At 35.8% G+C, this 16838-nt stretch overlaps 1 protein-coding gene across 1 annotated transcript in view; it reads right to left on the reverse strand.

Moving 5' to 3' along the window:
* The window catches only part of LOC125649787 (uncharacterized), a 70312-nt gene that overhangs the window by 33813 nt on the left and 19661 nt on the right, over window positions 1-16838 (reverse strand). Inside the window, exons 15-16 of the mRNA XM_056166167.1 lie at window positions 1798-2020; window positions 297-1109 (exon numbers count right to left, since the gene is read on the reverse strand). Coding sequence (XP_056022142.1) covers window positions 297-1109; window positions 1798-2020 — 1036 coding nt within the window. The remainder of the gene's footprint in view (window positions 1-296; window positions 1110-1797; window positions 2021-16838) is intronic.

The raw sequence follows: 16838 nt of genomic DNA on the forward strand, positions 1-16838 counted from the left end.
TCAAGTGACCAAGTTCAAAAAGGGCAATAAAAATCCCCCAAAATTATGCCATAGAAGAAAATCCATGGTGTATTGAACAATTACATTCTAAACTTTTATTCAATTCCAATTAAAGCTGTTGAAGAAAATTAACATGCCTTCACAAGCATCCCCAAATAAAATCATAAACTTCACGACAGATACAGTGTATTGTATAATAGACTTGACTAAAACAAGGTTTTAAACAAAGGTCATCATTACACTATTTGATTGAGAAAGGAATAATATTTGACAAATTATACCCATTTCAAACTTACTCCATCATGATGAGGCATTGATTGCTTGTTTAAGCCTTGCATTCCTGGATGGCGGTTAGGACCTGCTCCATTATTGATTTGATTATGTCTGAAGTCTTCAGGGTGCCTGGGAGGACTCCTCCCCCCATGAGGCATCCCAGGAGGCATGTGGTTATATTTGGCAGGTGGGTATGACATTTCCGGATCACGTGATCGATCAGGATCAAAAGAATCATTAGGACCTCGTCGGTCCAGAGTGTCATTGGGCTGCCTTCTGTCAAAGGAGTCATTGTGACCGCGACGGTCAAAACTGTCATTTGGTCCTCTTCTGTCAAATGAATCATTTCCTCTTCTGTCAAACGAATCATTTCCTCTTCTGTCAAACGAATCATTGTGACCCCTGTAGTCCTCTGGACGACGCTCATGATCCATCATGTGACCATCCCTGTATCCTTGGGGTGGGGGACCCCGGTTATGATAATCCCGCTGATAGTCTCTGGGATCTCGCTGATAATCCCGAGGGTCTCGATGTCCTCTAGGGTCCCTGGGATCTCGGTTATCCCTCCTGTTATTGGGGTATCTAGGGTCCTGTCGATAATCACCAGGGTACTGGTCAAAGTTTGGATCCCCTCGTCCATTTGTGGGATATCCTGGCGGGATCCTGTCTTGGTTTGGGGACCTGTCATGCTGATTCTCAGGAACAGGGTACATGGAATCGGGTACATATCGCTTTCTCTGTTGTAAAGGACTACCCTGTCGTAGCGAGTTGGATCTAGCTACAGAAATTCCACCATGATATCCATTTAACTGGGCAGAATTTCCTCTGATTATTGTCTACAATGTGTTAGAGAAGGTTAAATCTTTCATTGACGTTCTTCTGGAGAACATTTAATAACTGCCAGTAAAAACAAAGTTTGGTTCAAAAACTGTCCATGTTAAAAATACATTAGACTGGTGTTCAAGTCAATACTGAATGAAAATATATGTACAGAAAAGTCAATGATACACAAAAGCTTTTAACATACTTAATATTTTCAAGATAATAATTAAAGAAGTCATTTAAATGATATTTTAAGAACAACCTCTAAACTCCTCAAAACTAATATGTGGAAAATTAAGAAATCCCCCCAGATCATCTTGAAAACATCCTGAAACTTTACTCTAAACCCTCAAATTGATATGTTACACATATATTTTTTTTTTAAAATCTAAAACAAAATTTTTCATAAAATTTTATTTTTTTTCTACAGAAATATATTCCCCCAAATGTTGATGTTATATGCATGATACAAATTCTTAATAATGAATTTGATCTTCATTTTTCCATACAATTCTTACTTTTTGAAGAGAAATTTCCTCAAATGTTGATGTTATACATGCAAGATACAAATTTTTAATGATCAATTTGATATAAAATTTATAAATATATATTAGAGGTGCCATTTCAAGATAACTTTCCAATAACAATTCAATTTAATAAATTCCACTAATCTAGATAAATTAAGGGTTTTTTTCAGCGTACCTTGAGGGGTTGAATGTCCATGTCTGTGATAGTGGAGGGGTCCACCATGGGTTTTCTGCGTTGTTCCTGCTCTTGATCAGGAATGATGATGCCCATCCACTGCGGCGGAAGCCCCACGTATTTCCCATGTTCAGAGTCAAACCCTGTATGGACACGGTGCTCAAAGTTCAAAGGTTTAGAAATTTCAGGCCTTTTCTTGTTTTTCTTGAACATGGTAAAATATCTGCAAATATCATCAAGCAACATCTCTGTAAGAATTCTAAAACACAATATGTTATCCTCCTTCAGTTCCCACTAAATAAACTATCACATTTTTCAGCAGAAATGAAATTTTTTACACAGAACACACTCTGCCACCATGCTGATAAGCCTCTCAAAAAGCATGCAACAAAAGTCAGGTAATAGAGGAGATTATTATTATGTGACATATATCTCTTGTTTCCGCATAAAGCGTTATCAGTGAAAAACACAAGACGGGGAAAATAATTAGGGTACTCTGGGGCCAAAAACAACATTTCTACAGCTTGTTTCCTCATTACCTGATATAAAAACATTATTTCTTAGATATGCAAGTCCATGAGCATGAAGATATTTTTTTTTTGACAGTTGGAGTTGTCCATCAATATAACACATTAACTATATATTCTGATCTCCCACCAGGAAGGCACATAACCCTGGTATTTAAAACAAACACTTCATTACCACACTCAGTAGTTTACTCTCAAATAACAATAGCCACTTTTAATCAATGAATTATTACAATTATTGGGGAAAAAAAAAGAGACATGGTCCATTTACTTGTTGGATATATAATCATTATGGGAATTGTCATATTACATTTTTTAATTTGTGAATTCCAGCTATGATGCAGGAAGTTGTGGCAATTGTTGGATAAATTCCCCACATGTCGATGTGCTGGGAGTTTAATTTTTTGAACTTGTCTGCCATTGTCTCACTATCAGCTACATCATCACTCAATCCTATGTTGCACCTAGTAATCCTATTGGTTTTTGTCAGTTACACGGTCAATTTTAGCAAGCGTGCCGATACATAGAATGCCAGAGAATGATGCAGAAACTGATCACGGCAGCCATTAGTCATTAGATCATATTACATCTATACACATAATGAACTGATCACCCTCTATAAAAGTAATAACATGTCCATAAATCATCGTGCACTGACACCCTATATTGAAAAGCAACAGCAAAATGCCACATCCAATTTCCTGGATCTTCGTATTTCTTGAAAATAAGTTTTTGATGAAAGAAATGACATTTAAGTTTGTTCAAATGAACATTGAACATTTTAATTAGATGCAGTGGAAAAAAAAGCATCAGAGTGTGGCATATCTGGACAAAAAAATCATCTCTGTGCTTGTCAAATCACCGGTAATTTCCATAATCCCATTATAGTAAAGTCAAAACATGGCCATGAATCTGTTAAATATATACCACACTAGCTCAACACTGCAATCAAAAGCTGGAGGGTAAATCCACCAAATTGTGTACCTCACACACATTCACAAAACAGCACAATTAACATAGCTCGTAACCAACATATATGCTTAGATAATTCAACCCAGACTTTCCCCCTAATTCATAATTACTACCAGTAATTATAAAGCAAATCATTTTTTGGTGCACAGAAAATATCTATAAATTTAATAATCATATAAAATATAAAAAACCCATTTAATTTACCTCTGCATCTTAGAAATTTACATTACATCCAAACAATGCTTCACAATAATCTATACAAGCTCAAAACAATATTTCCAGAAATATCCAAGAGTGGATAATATTTCACCCATGTTCTGTACAATGCTTGAAATCCTACAACACATTCAAAAGTGTTTTCTAGTGCAAAATGTTGTACACGTGCTTAAAAAACTTTTACCATCAAGTGAAACTCCAAAGTGTCAAAACATTTTAGAGACCACATACATATACACCGTAACATGGATGGAATTCCTGCCAGGTTTTCAATTACTGAATAACCAATTTGATAGGAAAATTAATCAAGTGATCCAATATTTGACACCAAACACCAAATGTTTTCTATTAGAAATGTGAGACTTTCGCCTAATGTGATAAAAATTTAATGAAGGAACCACACATCTTTTATTTCATTGATCATTGGTATGATAAATGTATGTACAGAGAAGTTTGAAATGTGTAACTATAATCCAACTAAGCAGTTAACTAATACATGTAATAAACATTATCAAAATTATTGACATGTAGTGAACAGATTTGGAAAACTAAGAAATGTTTATTCATAAAGTTTCGGGACAATTTTTTTTCCAGACCTGGCAAAAAATGTAGGATGCTCTCGACTCGTATGAAACCTTTAGGTACTAGCTCTCTTCAATAATCATGATTTTAATCATATTTCAATATAATGTTAACAAAGTCATTAATCATTGAAATCAAAAAGGGGAAAACCACATATTTAACAGGCAACACTTTTTTGTGGGAATCATTGCATTTATTACATATTATGCTATATCATTTGTCATATTAAGAAATCAAATGGGATTAAGTTGCATCATGACATATTAAATGTATTATGCAACATTTACACAAACTTATGATGAAATGTATACCTATCTATAATATCTAAACAATAGTTCACAAATCAAAACAAGACATATTTATTAAAAGTATGTTGATAGGTTGCCAAAAAAAACCCCAAACACACCCACATTTTGAGTATATGCAGAGGTTCCTGAGGAGACCAACAACTAAAATTACATTTATTCTTCATTTATAGAATATATCATTTATTCTTCATTTATAGAATATGTCATTTATTCTTCATTTATAGAATATGTCATTTATTCACACATTGAAAAAAGAGGCCCTTGGGTCTTAACAGTCACCTGAATATGCACATTTCTTGGTCTTTAAAAATCATTGTGTTACCTATGTTCATTCTATACTTTTTCAGTTTTATACTATTAAAGTCATATACAATGTACAAGGTGTAGATAAATTGGTATATTTAGTATCATTTACAATCAATAGTTTTATCACAGCAAAATATGATTTTCTATCCGAGTCTTAGAAAAGGTATACAATATTTTTTTTTTTTTTTTTTTTAAAGTTTTCTAAAACGGGCTCAATTTAATCATGAAAACAGTTTGCCTGCATCATATCCAGGAGTATAGTTTTTCTAAAATACATTGCATTTTCAACATATGATCAACTAAGCCCCATCCTGGGACCTGAACCCAGGGGTCATAAATTTTACATTGCTCATTATAATGTAAAAGTAAAGAAGATTTTCTATTGCATTTTCAATACACAATCCATATAACCAATCTAGCCCTATCCCTGTACCCTGGGGTAATGACTTTCATAATTTTGGTAGAGGACTGAATGCAAATTACAATCATGCAAACACTTTGTCTCTAACTGATATAAAGTACAGAAAATATTCCTAGATATAATATATTTTCAAAACACTTAGCCCCACTCTAGGACCATGAGTGAACCCATAAATTGCATTTTTAATAGATTACCAACTTAGCTTTACTCTGGGGCAGATACCCTAAACTCAGGGGTCATGAATTTCTCTGCTCACTATCATCACACCAACAGAACTGAATTTATTTCTCTCAACACAATTGTATACCAAGATTTAGTATTCTACATAAAAGCAAATGTAACAATTCATCAAAGTTTTAAGACATGCTTGAGTGTGGAGATTGACAACATTAATGTTGCAATCAGAAACAGATTGACTAGTTGATGTCCAGAACTAAAGAAAAAGATTTCCCGAGATATATATATTTGCATTTTTAATATATGATCAATTTAGCCCTACCCTGAGGCATGAACCCCTGAACTCAGGGTCACGAACTTCACAATTTTGGTAAAGGGCTCATTGCTTATCATAATTATGCCAATAGTTTCACCGTTTGATTACATTAACTTTGATGGTTCTGGCCACAAGCCTGACAGATCCCAGGGAGAGCTGGGCCCATGAAATTCAAAATATTTTTTTCCCTTGGACTGTAGATGAGAAATATATTTTTTAATGGTATATACAAGCTCAACAAAAATTTTATCTATCTAACAAATAAGGACAAATTTACTTGGTTGATGATTAAGACAAACCAGTAATTGTCAAATTGAGTGAATATTTAGTGCAAACTTTCAGAAAAAGAAGTGATGCTTTAAAACTACAAAAATCATTATAGTTTATTATTCATATATTGGTATAATACTGATACTGTCCATCTACTTGTATATATACATGATTAGCAATTCATATATGTATGTACTTGTTTCCCCAACATGCTGCATCCACATGCAGTTTGCAATCTATGTAACCTGTAGTTAATGTTGTAAACTTTCTTTCTTTTTTGAATTTCCTTCTTTATAAAATGTCTTACTGTTATGCCCTCTGGGCCCAAAATTGGAATAAACTTAACTTATCTTATCTTATCTATACCAAAATTGGTTGGGCTGTTCCAGTGAAGAAGCTGAAAATGTCTAAAACTATATACCACAGACAAAAACATATAGCAATAGGTCAGACCTAAAAATTCAATTGTTCTGCGACAGTATTAAGTCAGTATTATCTAAGACACATGTTTCTAGTTCAAAATTATCAAGTTAAGAGTGTTGGATAATAATAATGAGGTCATACACAATCTAATTAAAATTAGATATTCCACCTGCTCCCCGGTTTTCAATACGCCATGCCGCGTAGACACCACCAGGGAGCGGATGGAAAATCTCATTTTAATTAGATCCGGTCATACGCAGCATCTGAACCACGAGTAGATTGCAGCTCAGTCCATTTCCTATATAGCTGCAATATCAATGCATGCATAAATGCAAGTCGGATCAAAGCAGACTACTTAGGAATGGACCTGTATGGACTACTTTAACTTGCTCATTCATCCCAATAGTTTAGGTAGTGACCGTTCAAAGCAGAATGAAGAGCCTGCATCACTAGATACAGTATTTATGCAGATCTGTCCATGCAAGACTTTGATAAGTCCTGAGTAAACTTGTTCTGGGGCATGTAGTGACTAACACATGATATGTAGCATGCATCACCAGATGCTAATTACATTTCAAACTGGCTGAAGGAAACCTGCATTTAAAAAAAAATCCAAAGTTGACATATCTGCAAATTTTCCACCCATCTCTACATATTTTGGAGTTAAATATGTCCTAATAGACCTGAAAATGTCCTGCACAATGTTAAGATGGACCTGTTTTAAAAGAGTAAAATCTACATGTAATAATGGTCATTCATCCCAATGTCTGATAGGTCTCGTGCAACAAAGAATAACATGTAAACATCCTTATTTGTTTAGCTAAGGCAGGGACTACTCAAAAAAATAGAAATCAAAATATTCTGATTTTCACGTTTCCAAGCAACATACAAAATGGGAGCTTCAGATTTATATGTATATATTTTACTATAGAAAAGTCCTGCTCCTTGCTAAGCCTCATGTAAGTGTTCAGTGTCCACAGACACTATCAATGAGACGGCATCACTATACACATCTGTACACATTTCAATGGAGAGCTTAATAATCACTGCATATAAAAATTCATAAAATGTTTCAAGATAAACAAGTTCTTTTTTAAATGAATTTGCTTGGCACTATTCTATATTCACATTCTCTTTGTTTTTTCCTCGATGATTCTTACTAACGGAATCTGAAGGTTGATCTCTCATAAATGTTCAATTTTTACTGCATATGAACTTCACCTAAAGAGAACAACACGGCACGGGTTTATCATCAAAATTCGAACTGATTAAAATGTAAATATAAGAAATATCTATCAGTTTTTAACGAGCTCCATTCAATATGCTGGTGACATGCATGCTACAATACACAAAGGCTTAGGTATATCACCTCATAAACTGAAAGACATTTCTGAAGTATACAGGCTTATTTTTGCTGTGGTTTAATTTTCTTTATTTTCGCTGCAGTTGACTAAAACTTGAATCAAAATTGGTGTAAAACTGCCTAGTAATATATGTACAGGAGTCATTCGGTTCCTTATAGAGTTCCACAGATTTTATTCCTTCCTACTTAGTACATTCAGAATATCACTAAACTTTAAGGATTCTTCTATTTACTTCCCTTAGTTTACAACCTTAATTAAGGGTTATAAACTAATTTTATTGCAGCTATGTTTGTTGTAAATAATAGAGAACCTTTAGTAACCATACATTTCTACATCCAAGAGTCGTTGAAACTTTCACTTCAGAATAAAACTTTCACCTTAACCTCAGATTTCAAAACTGATTTCTGTCACATCAAGCTGATGGTTTCAAGGTGATGGCATAAATTCCAGATGTTTTTTTTTGAAAGTGAAAGACAAAGAGCTGAAGCCAGTGCATTATCTTGTGAAATATTAAATAATATTCATTTACCATCGGATTATGATGTCACAAAAACATCATGCAATTACATGTAGTAATATAAGATCTGATGAATTATCAAGTTTTTGCAAGGTTGAGTTTGCATTATCATAGATTGTTAAATACATGTCTAATAAAAGTACAGGCATTAGTGACATAGGTTGAACACTACAGAATGTTCAATATCAATTTGGTGTTACACAACTCATGCAGTCTTTTTGATGACGATCATATTGCATATATTCTCAACAATCATTACTTCTGGAATTCAATGTATTTAATAGCTCATACTTCAGAATTTGGAAGGAACTGTTCTGGATCCAATAAATAAAAGGAAGACCCATTATTGCACCTTTTCCTTACGAAGCTTAAAAACTTCGAAAATACAGCGCCCATGATACACATTGACCCTTCTCTGACAGATCAGGTAAACTTAATATTAAAGACTGAGGCAATATGTAAAACAGAATGCACTTGATGCCACACTGCATTGAAATCACAGGAGATTGTGTCAGATCTTGGATTGCTACAAGAAAAGACCTGATGATAATCTGGATGTGAAATTAAAACACTGTAAAGGGTCTATTAATTAAAGAACTCTTAGCAAAATTAGTAAAACCATTTATATATTGACGTTACCAAATTGTGATCCTTAATGATGAGGTACAAATTGCGGATTTTAGACAACCTTGCAAGAAAAGTATAAATCTCACCCTATTGAGTTCTTGATCAATTAAATTACAGCAGCCCTAGTACCAGCTCAAGAACTATAAAGTAGTATTAATTAAAACCAGTTTACAACAGGTAAAATATTTAGACACAGTACCAATGCATGTAATCGCTAGCAGCTAATTTGTAAATCAACATTCTTTTCTGTTTTAAAATTGTTGAATACTATAAAAGAAAAATGTACAAAATCTTGCATATTGGCATCACAAAGAAATTCAGATGTTATATTATGTTTTCTTCAAGAGTTGTATCACACAGAGAAAAACACTGGCTATCATAATACAAGGTAGAACCACTTATCAAGTCATTGCTACTCCCCTTCTGTCTTTGGTAGATGTGTCTCAATTGTTTTTATTAATAAATTTGCACATAATAAACAAATGATGATCAAAAATTTTCTGATTAGCAATAAGTATGATAACAAAATTACTATACTAGTGGAAAACCTGTAATATTTGCATCAAATTTTAAAGGGACTGCAGGTTAACATTTTTTCTTCTTCATTACATTAAAAATATAACTCATTTTATGTTGACAGCCAAAATTTTGATCTTCTGAATGCAAGGACAAGAGCAATATTTTAGCCTTAACTCAATGTTATGTAAACAAGGAATTAATTCTTTTATATGTTTACAAACAAACCAGTGAAATGTTAATTTTGTAATTTAAAGCATCTTAATTTTGCACAGTCACAAATTCAACTTTTAGACATACGTGACAACACATTTTTTACCTAAAGAATACTTGAAATGTGATAGATATAATAAACTTTGATCGATATCCATTTCTTTAAAAAACTCTGTGAACAATAACATACCGCAATCTTTGTTTACAAAACAAATAATAAACTCTCTAAAATGAGCTTCTGTGATAATGTATAACCTTAATTGTTTTGGTGAAACTTTTTAAACACATTAGACAGTCGATTTTGATCATTAAAAATGAAAAACAAAATTTGGGTGGAAATTGCGAATCAGTCCCTTTAAACATAGTACACTTTCTTGTATAAAGAAACACTGTAACATTGGCTGTGCCGATTAATTATCATAATTGGTGGTACAAATGTTCATTTATAGAAGAGAATAGCATTTTCACATTGAAATATATTTTTGACAAATTTGATTTATCTATGGGTAGAAGTCAAATCAAACAAAAAAAGGACATATCTATTTATACCTATCCTATGTCAAAAGTATACATTGGCGGATCCAGAAGGGGGGGGGGGGTTGGTTGGAAACCCACCCACCCCTTTCTCTGGGACATCTATGTGTAGTTTTTTAACATCATAATGCTAATATTTAGGCATCTATGTCTTTTCACAAGTCTCTTATTAATTAGCACTGAATGATACCTACATATTTTTTTATCAATTCATAATGGATATGATCTAGTGCAGCTTCCAGATCACCCCCAAGCTTTTCCATATTGCTGGATCCACCTTCAGTATATTTGATTAAATTCAACAAACATTTGTTGACAGAATGCAAATTATACGCTTCGATCAGTCTTTGTGAAATATCTCGAAATCAAAACTATAGACAGCTGATAAACCATGCAAAGTCCACAATTCATGGGGGGGGGGGGGAATAAAATGACCGAACAAAAATGTTCAACTAAAGTTACTTCCTATTGTGGCATCATACTTTCATTTATTGGATTGGAAATCACATCTAGCACTACTGCCTGAGATGGACAGGTGGGCAGGGATGAAATTTCACACAAAAACCCAGCAGTCAGGCTAATTCTGACATCCAATGTGCAACAACAAATGTCAGACACAAATTTAAGTAAGTCATTCCTGTGAAATATAATAAACATACATGTATTACAAACTAAAAATCAGAACTGACAGATTTAAAACTTTTTGAGTGTAGCCTGTCCTGTGAATGGCTTATTGTTTCATTGGGTTTCCAACTCTGACACTGATGTACCGAACTTCAAAAATCAAATCAAAATATCACTCCCACTGTTGCACCATGAAATGAAGTCCACCCCCTGAAAACGTCAGTCTGTTAAAAATCAGGGAGGACTATAATACTACAGCTAATATAAATCTTACCGGTAGCCTTAGTATCATCTTGTCAATGTGGCATAATGAATGGTATAAAATTATCATGTATACATTTTCTAAAATTGTACGAATGGTGTAATCAAACGTATTGCCAAGGTGCTTGACATTGAAGAATTTTTACAATGACAACATTTCCTGACAAAAAGAAGGTCCATGTCTTTTGCGATGACTGTCCCTCAACTGGACACTGTAATATATTCATGAATTCGTACTAGTAGATCACCTATCCTATCCCAAATCAGTTCTAGGTCAGGATGTTGCATAAAAATTCACGCATGAGTAAATTCCAGATGTACCAGTGGCATCTCCGTGCTATAACATACGGCACCGCAATTTTACAGACATTAGACTAATCTACCTGTATTTACCTGCTGATAATCTAGGTAAACGATGTCTGATCTACTCTCGAATGAATCCTGCAGTATTGAAGACACACTGATTAAATCAGAAATATTAGATATAATAATTGGCCTGCTCGTTGGCGTGATATGAGTCAATTTAAAGACCTGGTCACGAAATGTTTGACATTTTTTGCATTTTACACACCCTTTCCCATCATAAACAACATCGCCAAGTCTTACAAGAGAAAAGTTTGCAAAATTAATCACTCTTAACGAATTAATGATAATTTGAAATCAACATTCATTTACTATAAAGTAGCATAAAACTCACCTTTCATGGAAAATAGTATATATTATTTACATTTTCTCAAGCCATACTCGCCATTTTGAGTTACAAACTTACATACGGGATATTTCGGCTTACCTGTCCACTAGATGGCGCTACACGCAGCCCTCTATAAGGCCGCGAAACTTTGAATTCATGGGATAGATCACGATACAGGTCTGCAGCGACAATGAAATACATAATTATAATGGAGGAAAACATATACCTATGTTATTATACTTTATAATAATAGGCAGTTGGCTTTTTACTGATATCAGTGTATACCAAAGCTAAAGGGGGGGGGGGGGGGGGGGGGGGGGGGGCTTGTGCATCTCCATTACCCTGAGAGCTATGTTGGTGGGAGATCCTGGTAGGGCCTGATCCATGCCTATGACAGGTTGAAGGGTAGAAACCAGACTAACTGACATTCACTGGCCCTCCAGGTTGGGGATTTAATTGACTCGATTCTGTAAAAACCAAGATGTTACAGAAACTGCAACAACATCATCTGAAAACAACATGGTTACAGAAGAGTCCTCTCAGGTAGAGCTCATGACGCTAGCTGCTGAAAGTAAGTCTTCAACAACCCAACAAATCTCTCACTTCACAAGATCCAGATATTCAACACCAATGTAAAGTATGTCCTACAAAATGATTCAGAAACTTGGTGAGTTACAAGGACCAACACCAATAGACTACAGACATTTGTGAACAGTTGTCTCAGAGACATCCTCAACATCAGGAGGCCGGAGGTCATTGCCAATGAACAACTGTGGAACAGGTTGAAACAAGCCCCAATTGAAAGTGAATCAAGAGGTGGAAACTGGAATGGATTGGCTCCATGCTAGGAAAGCCTGCCAGAACGATTTCCGGGCCGAGCTGAAGAGGATCAGCCAATACTGTGTGCATTGGACAAGTGTTGTTGCAGCCCTGTGTTCCTTGGGGAATCAAAAGGCATAAGTCAAGTGTTGTTAGCCATGTAAATTAAGTAGATGTATATTGTACGTGTTACATGATATTATAATACTATTAACAAGCCATTGTTTCTAAGGTATAAAGAGTCTCTGATATATAAACAAATTTCTTTTGTAGACACAATATTGAGAGGATTCAGTAAGCAATAGTACATGTCAGGATTATTATGTAACAGGAAGGGAGAAAATGCAACAGACCAGGATTTGAACCTAGGCCCCCTGAATCTCTAGTTAGGTGCTCTACCGGCTGAGCTATCTGGCCACCGGCGATCGAACCCAGCTGACCACTACATTCCTTCTTCCTTAATTGTCTTCACACTTGAAAACATCAACCCAGATTCTAAAAGCCCCTGGCAGGACTTTCACCAGCAAATCCAGGGGTGGTCTATGGCAACAAATGTAACAGGAAGGGAGAAAATGCAACAGACCAGACTGGAATTTGAACCCGGGCTCCTGATTCTCTAGTGAAGTGCTCTACCATCTGAGCTATCTGGCCACCAGACTAACCGCTACAATCATATATTTTTGATAGGACAATCAAGTAAAAAAGTTTTTTCATCTTCAACCACTGGTCTTATAATTTAGCAAAATCTGTTTTCTCTAGGAATGACAGGATTACTATATCTACCTGTTTCTATCACAGGCAATTATATCGCTTGGCTTTCAATTTAATATTAGAGATTGTTCTCTTTTAGTAAATTCGAACCCAAGCGATATAATTGTCTGAGGTTTCTATGTAACTGATGTGCACTTATTCTTAGTTAGTTTTGTAAGATAAGAGCGTACTGGGTTCTTGTGAATTGGAATACACAAATATGGTTGTATTTCTAGTTTTCTGTCATCATAGTTGAACAAGAGTACTACAAACAGTATGTACATAATTTACTTACTTATCCTCTTCGTCCCCGGTGGGACATAAGGCTTCAACAAGTTGTTTCCATCTAGCTCTGTCCTTGGCAATATACTGTGCCTGTCCCCATGAGTAGCCCATTTCCTCAAGTTCTGATGTTACGGTTCTCCTCCAGGTGGTACGTGGTCTGCCTCTTTTCCTCTTTCCAGGTGGTGTCCAGTGTAGAGCTACTTTGGGAATCCTGTTCTGGGGCATTCTCATTACGTGACCAAGCCATCTCATTCTTCGTTGTTTAATCTCTGCGCTGATCTTCTTGCTTTTGCACTTTTGGTGTAGGTTTTTATTACTGATTTTGTTTGGCCAAAAGATTCTGTTTATTTTTGTAAGGCAGCTGTTGTGGAAGGCCTCAATTTTTTTTATGTCACTGTCTATAACACGCCAGCACTCAGACCCATGCAGGAGGACTGATTTCACATTGCTGTTATAAAGTTGGACTTTGGTCCTCAGACTGTAGTTGTTTGATTTCCAGATGGTTTGGAGTTGGGCGAATGCTGCACGTGCTTTGTTGAGTCTTGCCTTTATGTCTTTCCCGGCACCGTTGTCCTTGCTAAGTATGCTTCCTAGGTAGGTGAAGTCCTCTACCTCCTCTAGCGGTTCTCCATTTAAAACCACAGGTTCCACTGGAGCATTTATTGTCATCACCTTGGTCTTTTTGGTGTTGATGTTAAGACCAGTTTGTTTGGCAAATTTGTTCAGCTGATCTGTTTTTTCTTGTAGATGAGTCTTGTTCCCTGAGATCTCTGCCAGGTCGTCTGCAAAGTCTAGGTCCTCTAGGTTGCTGAACATAGTCCACTGGATACCTCTCTTCTTATCTGCTGTGCTGTTTCTTTGGATCCAATCAATGACTATTAAGAAGAGGATAGGTGACAACATACATCCTTGTCTAACTCCAGATTTGACACTAAAGGACTCAGAGATGTTCTTTCCTAATATGACACTGCATTCAAAGTTTTGGTAGAATGCTCGCATAAGGTTACAGATTTTCATTGGGATTCCATATGATCTAACTATTTTCCACAATGTATCCCTATGCACACTGTCAAATGCCTTCTTAAAGTCAATATAGTTGATGTATAGTGGCATTTTCCATTCAATACATTGTTCGATAATATTACGAATGGCAAAAATCTGGTCTATGCAGCCTCTTCCTCTTCTGAACCCAGCTTGTTCTTCTCTCAATTTATCATCAATAGCTTCATCTATTCTGCTGAGAAGTATTTTGCAGAATACCTTACTGGGGACTGAGAGCAATGTTATTCCTCTCCAGTTATCACACATTTGGAGGTCTCCCTTTTTTGCTAGTTTTACGATAAGTCCTTTACTCCAATCAGATGGTATAGTCTCATTTTCCCAGATGGATACAAATAAGCTCAGTAGTTTGTTTGCTGATGTGACAATATCTGATTTTAGCATCTCAGCATGTATGTTGTCAATGCCAGGTGATTTCCCATTTTTAAGATTTTTTATAGAATTTTTAACTTCCTCCAATGTCGGTGGTTTGAGGTCTATTTCCAGGTCTTCCTCAGCAGGTACAGGAGTAGTAGGTTCATCAGGTTCTGGGCAATTTAATACCTCTTGAAAATACTGGACCCACCTTTTGGCCTGTTCATGATCTGTCGATAGTGGGTGGCCATCTTTGTCCTTAACAAGAGCTGGTTGGGTTGTATTTTTACCACATAGCTGTTTAGTTATCTTATACACAACGCTCATTTCTCCATGAGAAGCTGCATGTTCTGCTCTTTTTGCAAGGTTGTCAAGGTGCATTCTTCTGTCTTTTCTTGCACTTCTTTTCACTTCTTTGTCTTTTTCTCTATATGAAATTTGCATTTGTTCTTGTAATCTGGTCGACTTTGTGCTTATGATTTTTTGTTTCAGTTTCTTCCTTTCACTTATTCTTTCCCATGTGTCTGATGTTAGCCATTCCTTATTCTTTTTTGTTCTATAACCCAAAGTTTTTGCAGCTGTTTCAACATATGTTTCTTTGATGGTGTCCCACTTTCCTTGAATGTTGTCTTGATCATCAGGGTTGTTTTCAAGTGCTTTAAATCTGTTTTTTAATTCCAGATTGAACGCCTTATTAATATTTGGGATTTTTAATTTATCTATGTCAAATTTCCTTTTCATTCCTTGCTGTTGATGATTTCTGCGTAGTTTCAGTTTGATGGTAGCTTTCAACAGGTAGTGGTCACTGTTGACATCCGCACCTCTGTATACTTTAACATCATATAATGATCTACGCCACTTATTGTTTATTATCATATGGTCGATCTGGTTTGTTGTTCTACCATCTGGAGATTTCCAAGATAACTTATGTATATCCTTGTGGGGGAATATGGTCCCCCCTATCACCAGGTTGTTGTTAAGGCAGAAGTCAATAAGGCGTTCTCCATTATCATTGCGTATTCCACAACCATGTTTGCCCATTGATCTTTCGCAGTCAGTGTTGTCAGCACCCACTTTTGCATTCAGATCGCCCATCATCAACAGCATGTCGTGCTGAGGAACCTTAGATACGACCATCTGAAGTTGTTCGTAGAAGTCATCTTTAATTTCTTCTTCCGCATCATTCGTTGGTGCATAGCACTGTATGATTGTAAGTTTACAGTACTTGGAGTTGAAACGTGCTCTAATTAAACGGTCATTGATTGGCTCCCACTCAAGTAGTGTTTTGATCTTTTCTTTGCTTATCATTATTGCCACTCCACTTTGATGTTTGTCATCATGTCCTGAATATAAGATGGTATGGCCACTGTTCACTCTCATCTTTCCTGATTTTAACCAGCGACATTCACTCACTCCTAGAATGTCAAGTCCATATCTCTGCATTTCATCGGCAACCTGCGCTGTCTTTGATGTTTCAAACATTGTGCGAACATTCCATGCTCCAACACAAAGTTTTTCTTTTGGCCCTAAAAGACTCTCAATCATTCTCCTGGGAGATGTCATACCGCCTGTATTCTGGCTGGAATCTTCAGGGACAGAGTTATTTGCTATTTCACTTGTTTCAGTTTCTGTAACATAGAGTTTTTTTACTGGGTAGGGTAGTTGGCCCGACGCCAAACCTCCGCTCCGGTGGACTGGGTTTTCTTTCTGGGTTGTCCTTCCCATAGATGATTGCACTGCTAATGCTTATGAGTTCCTTCTACCTAGATTTTCTGTCTGGGTTTTCTCCCATAGCCTTTAACTTTCCCAAGCCATCTACAAGGCAGTAGAGCTATTTAACCCATAGCTGGGCCAAGGTTGGTGAGTGTAAGGGCATGTCCATACGCCGATGGGCCTACACACTGCACCT

Source organism: Ostrea edulis, chromosome 5 (genome assembly GCF_947568905.1).
Source record: "Ostrea edulis chromosome 5, xbOstEdul1.1, whole genome shotgun sequence".
Taxonomy (NCBI): domain Eukaryota; kingdom Metazoa; phylum Mollusca; class Bivalvia; order Ostreida; family Ostreidae; genus Ostrea; species Ostrea edulis.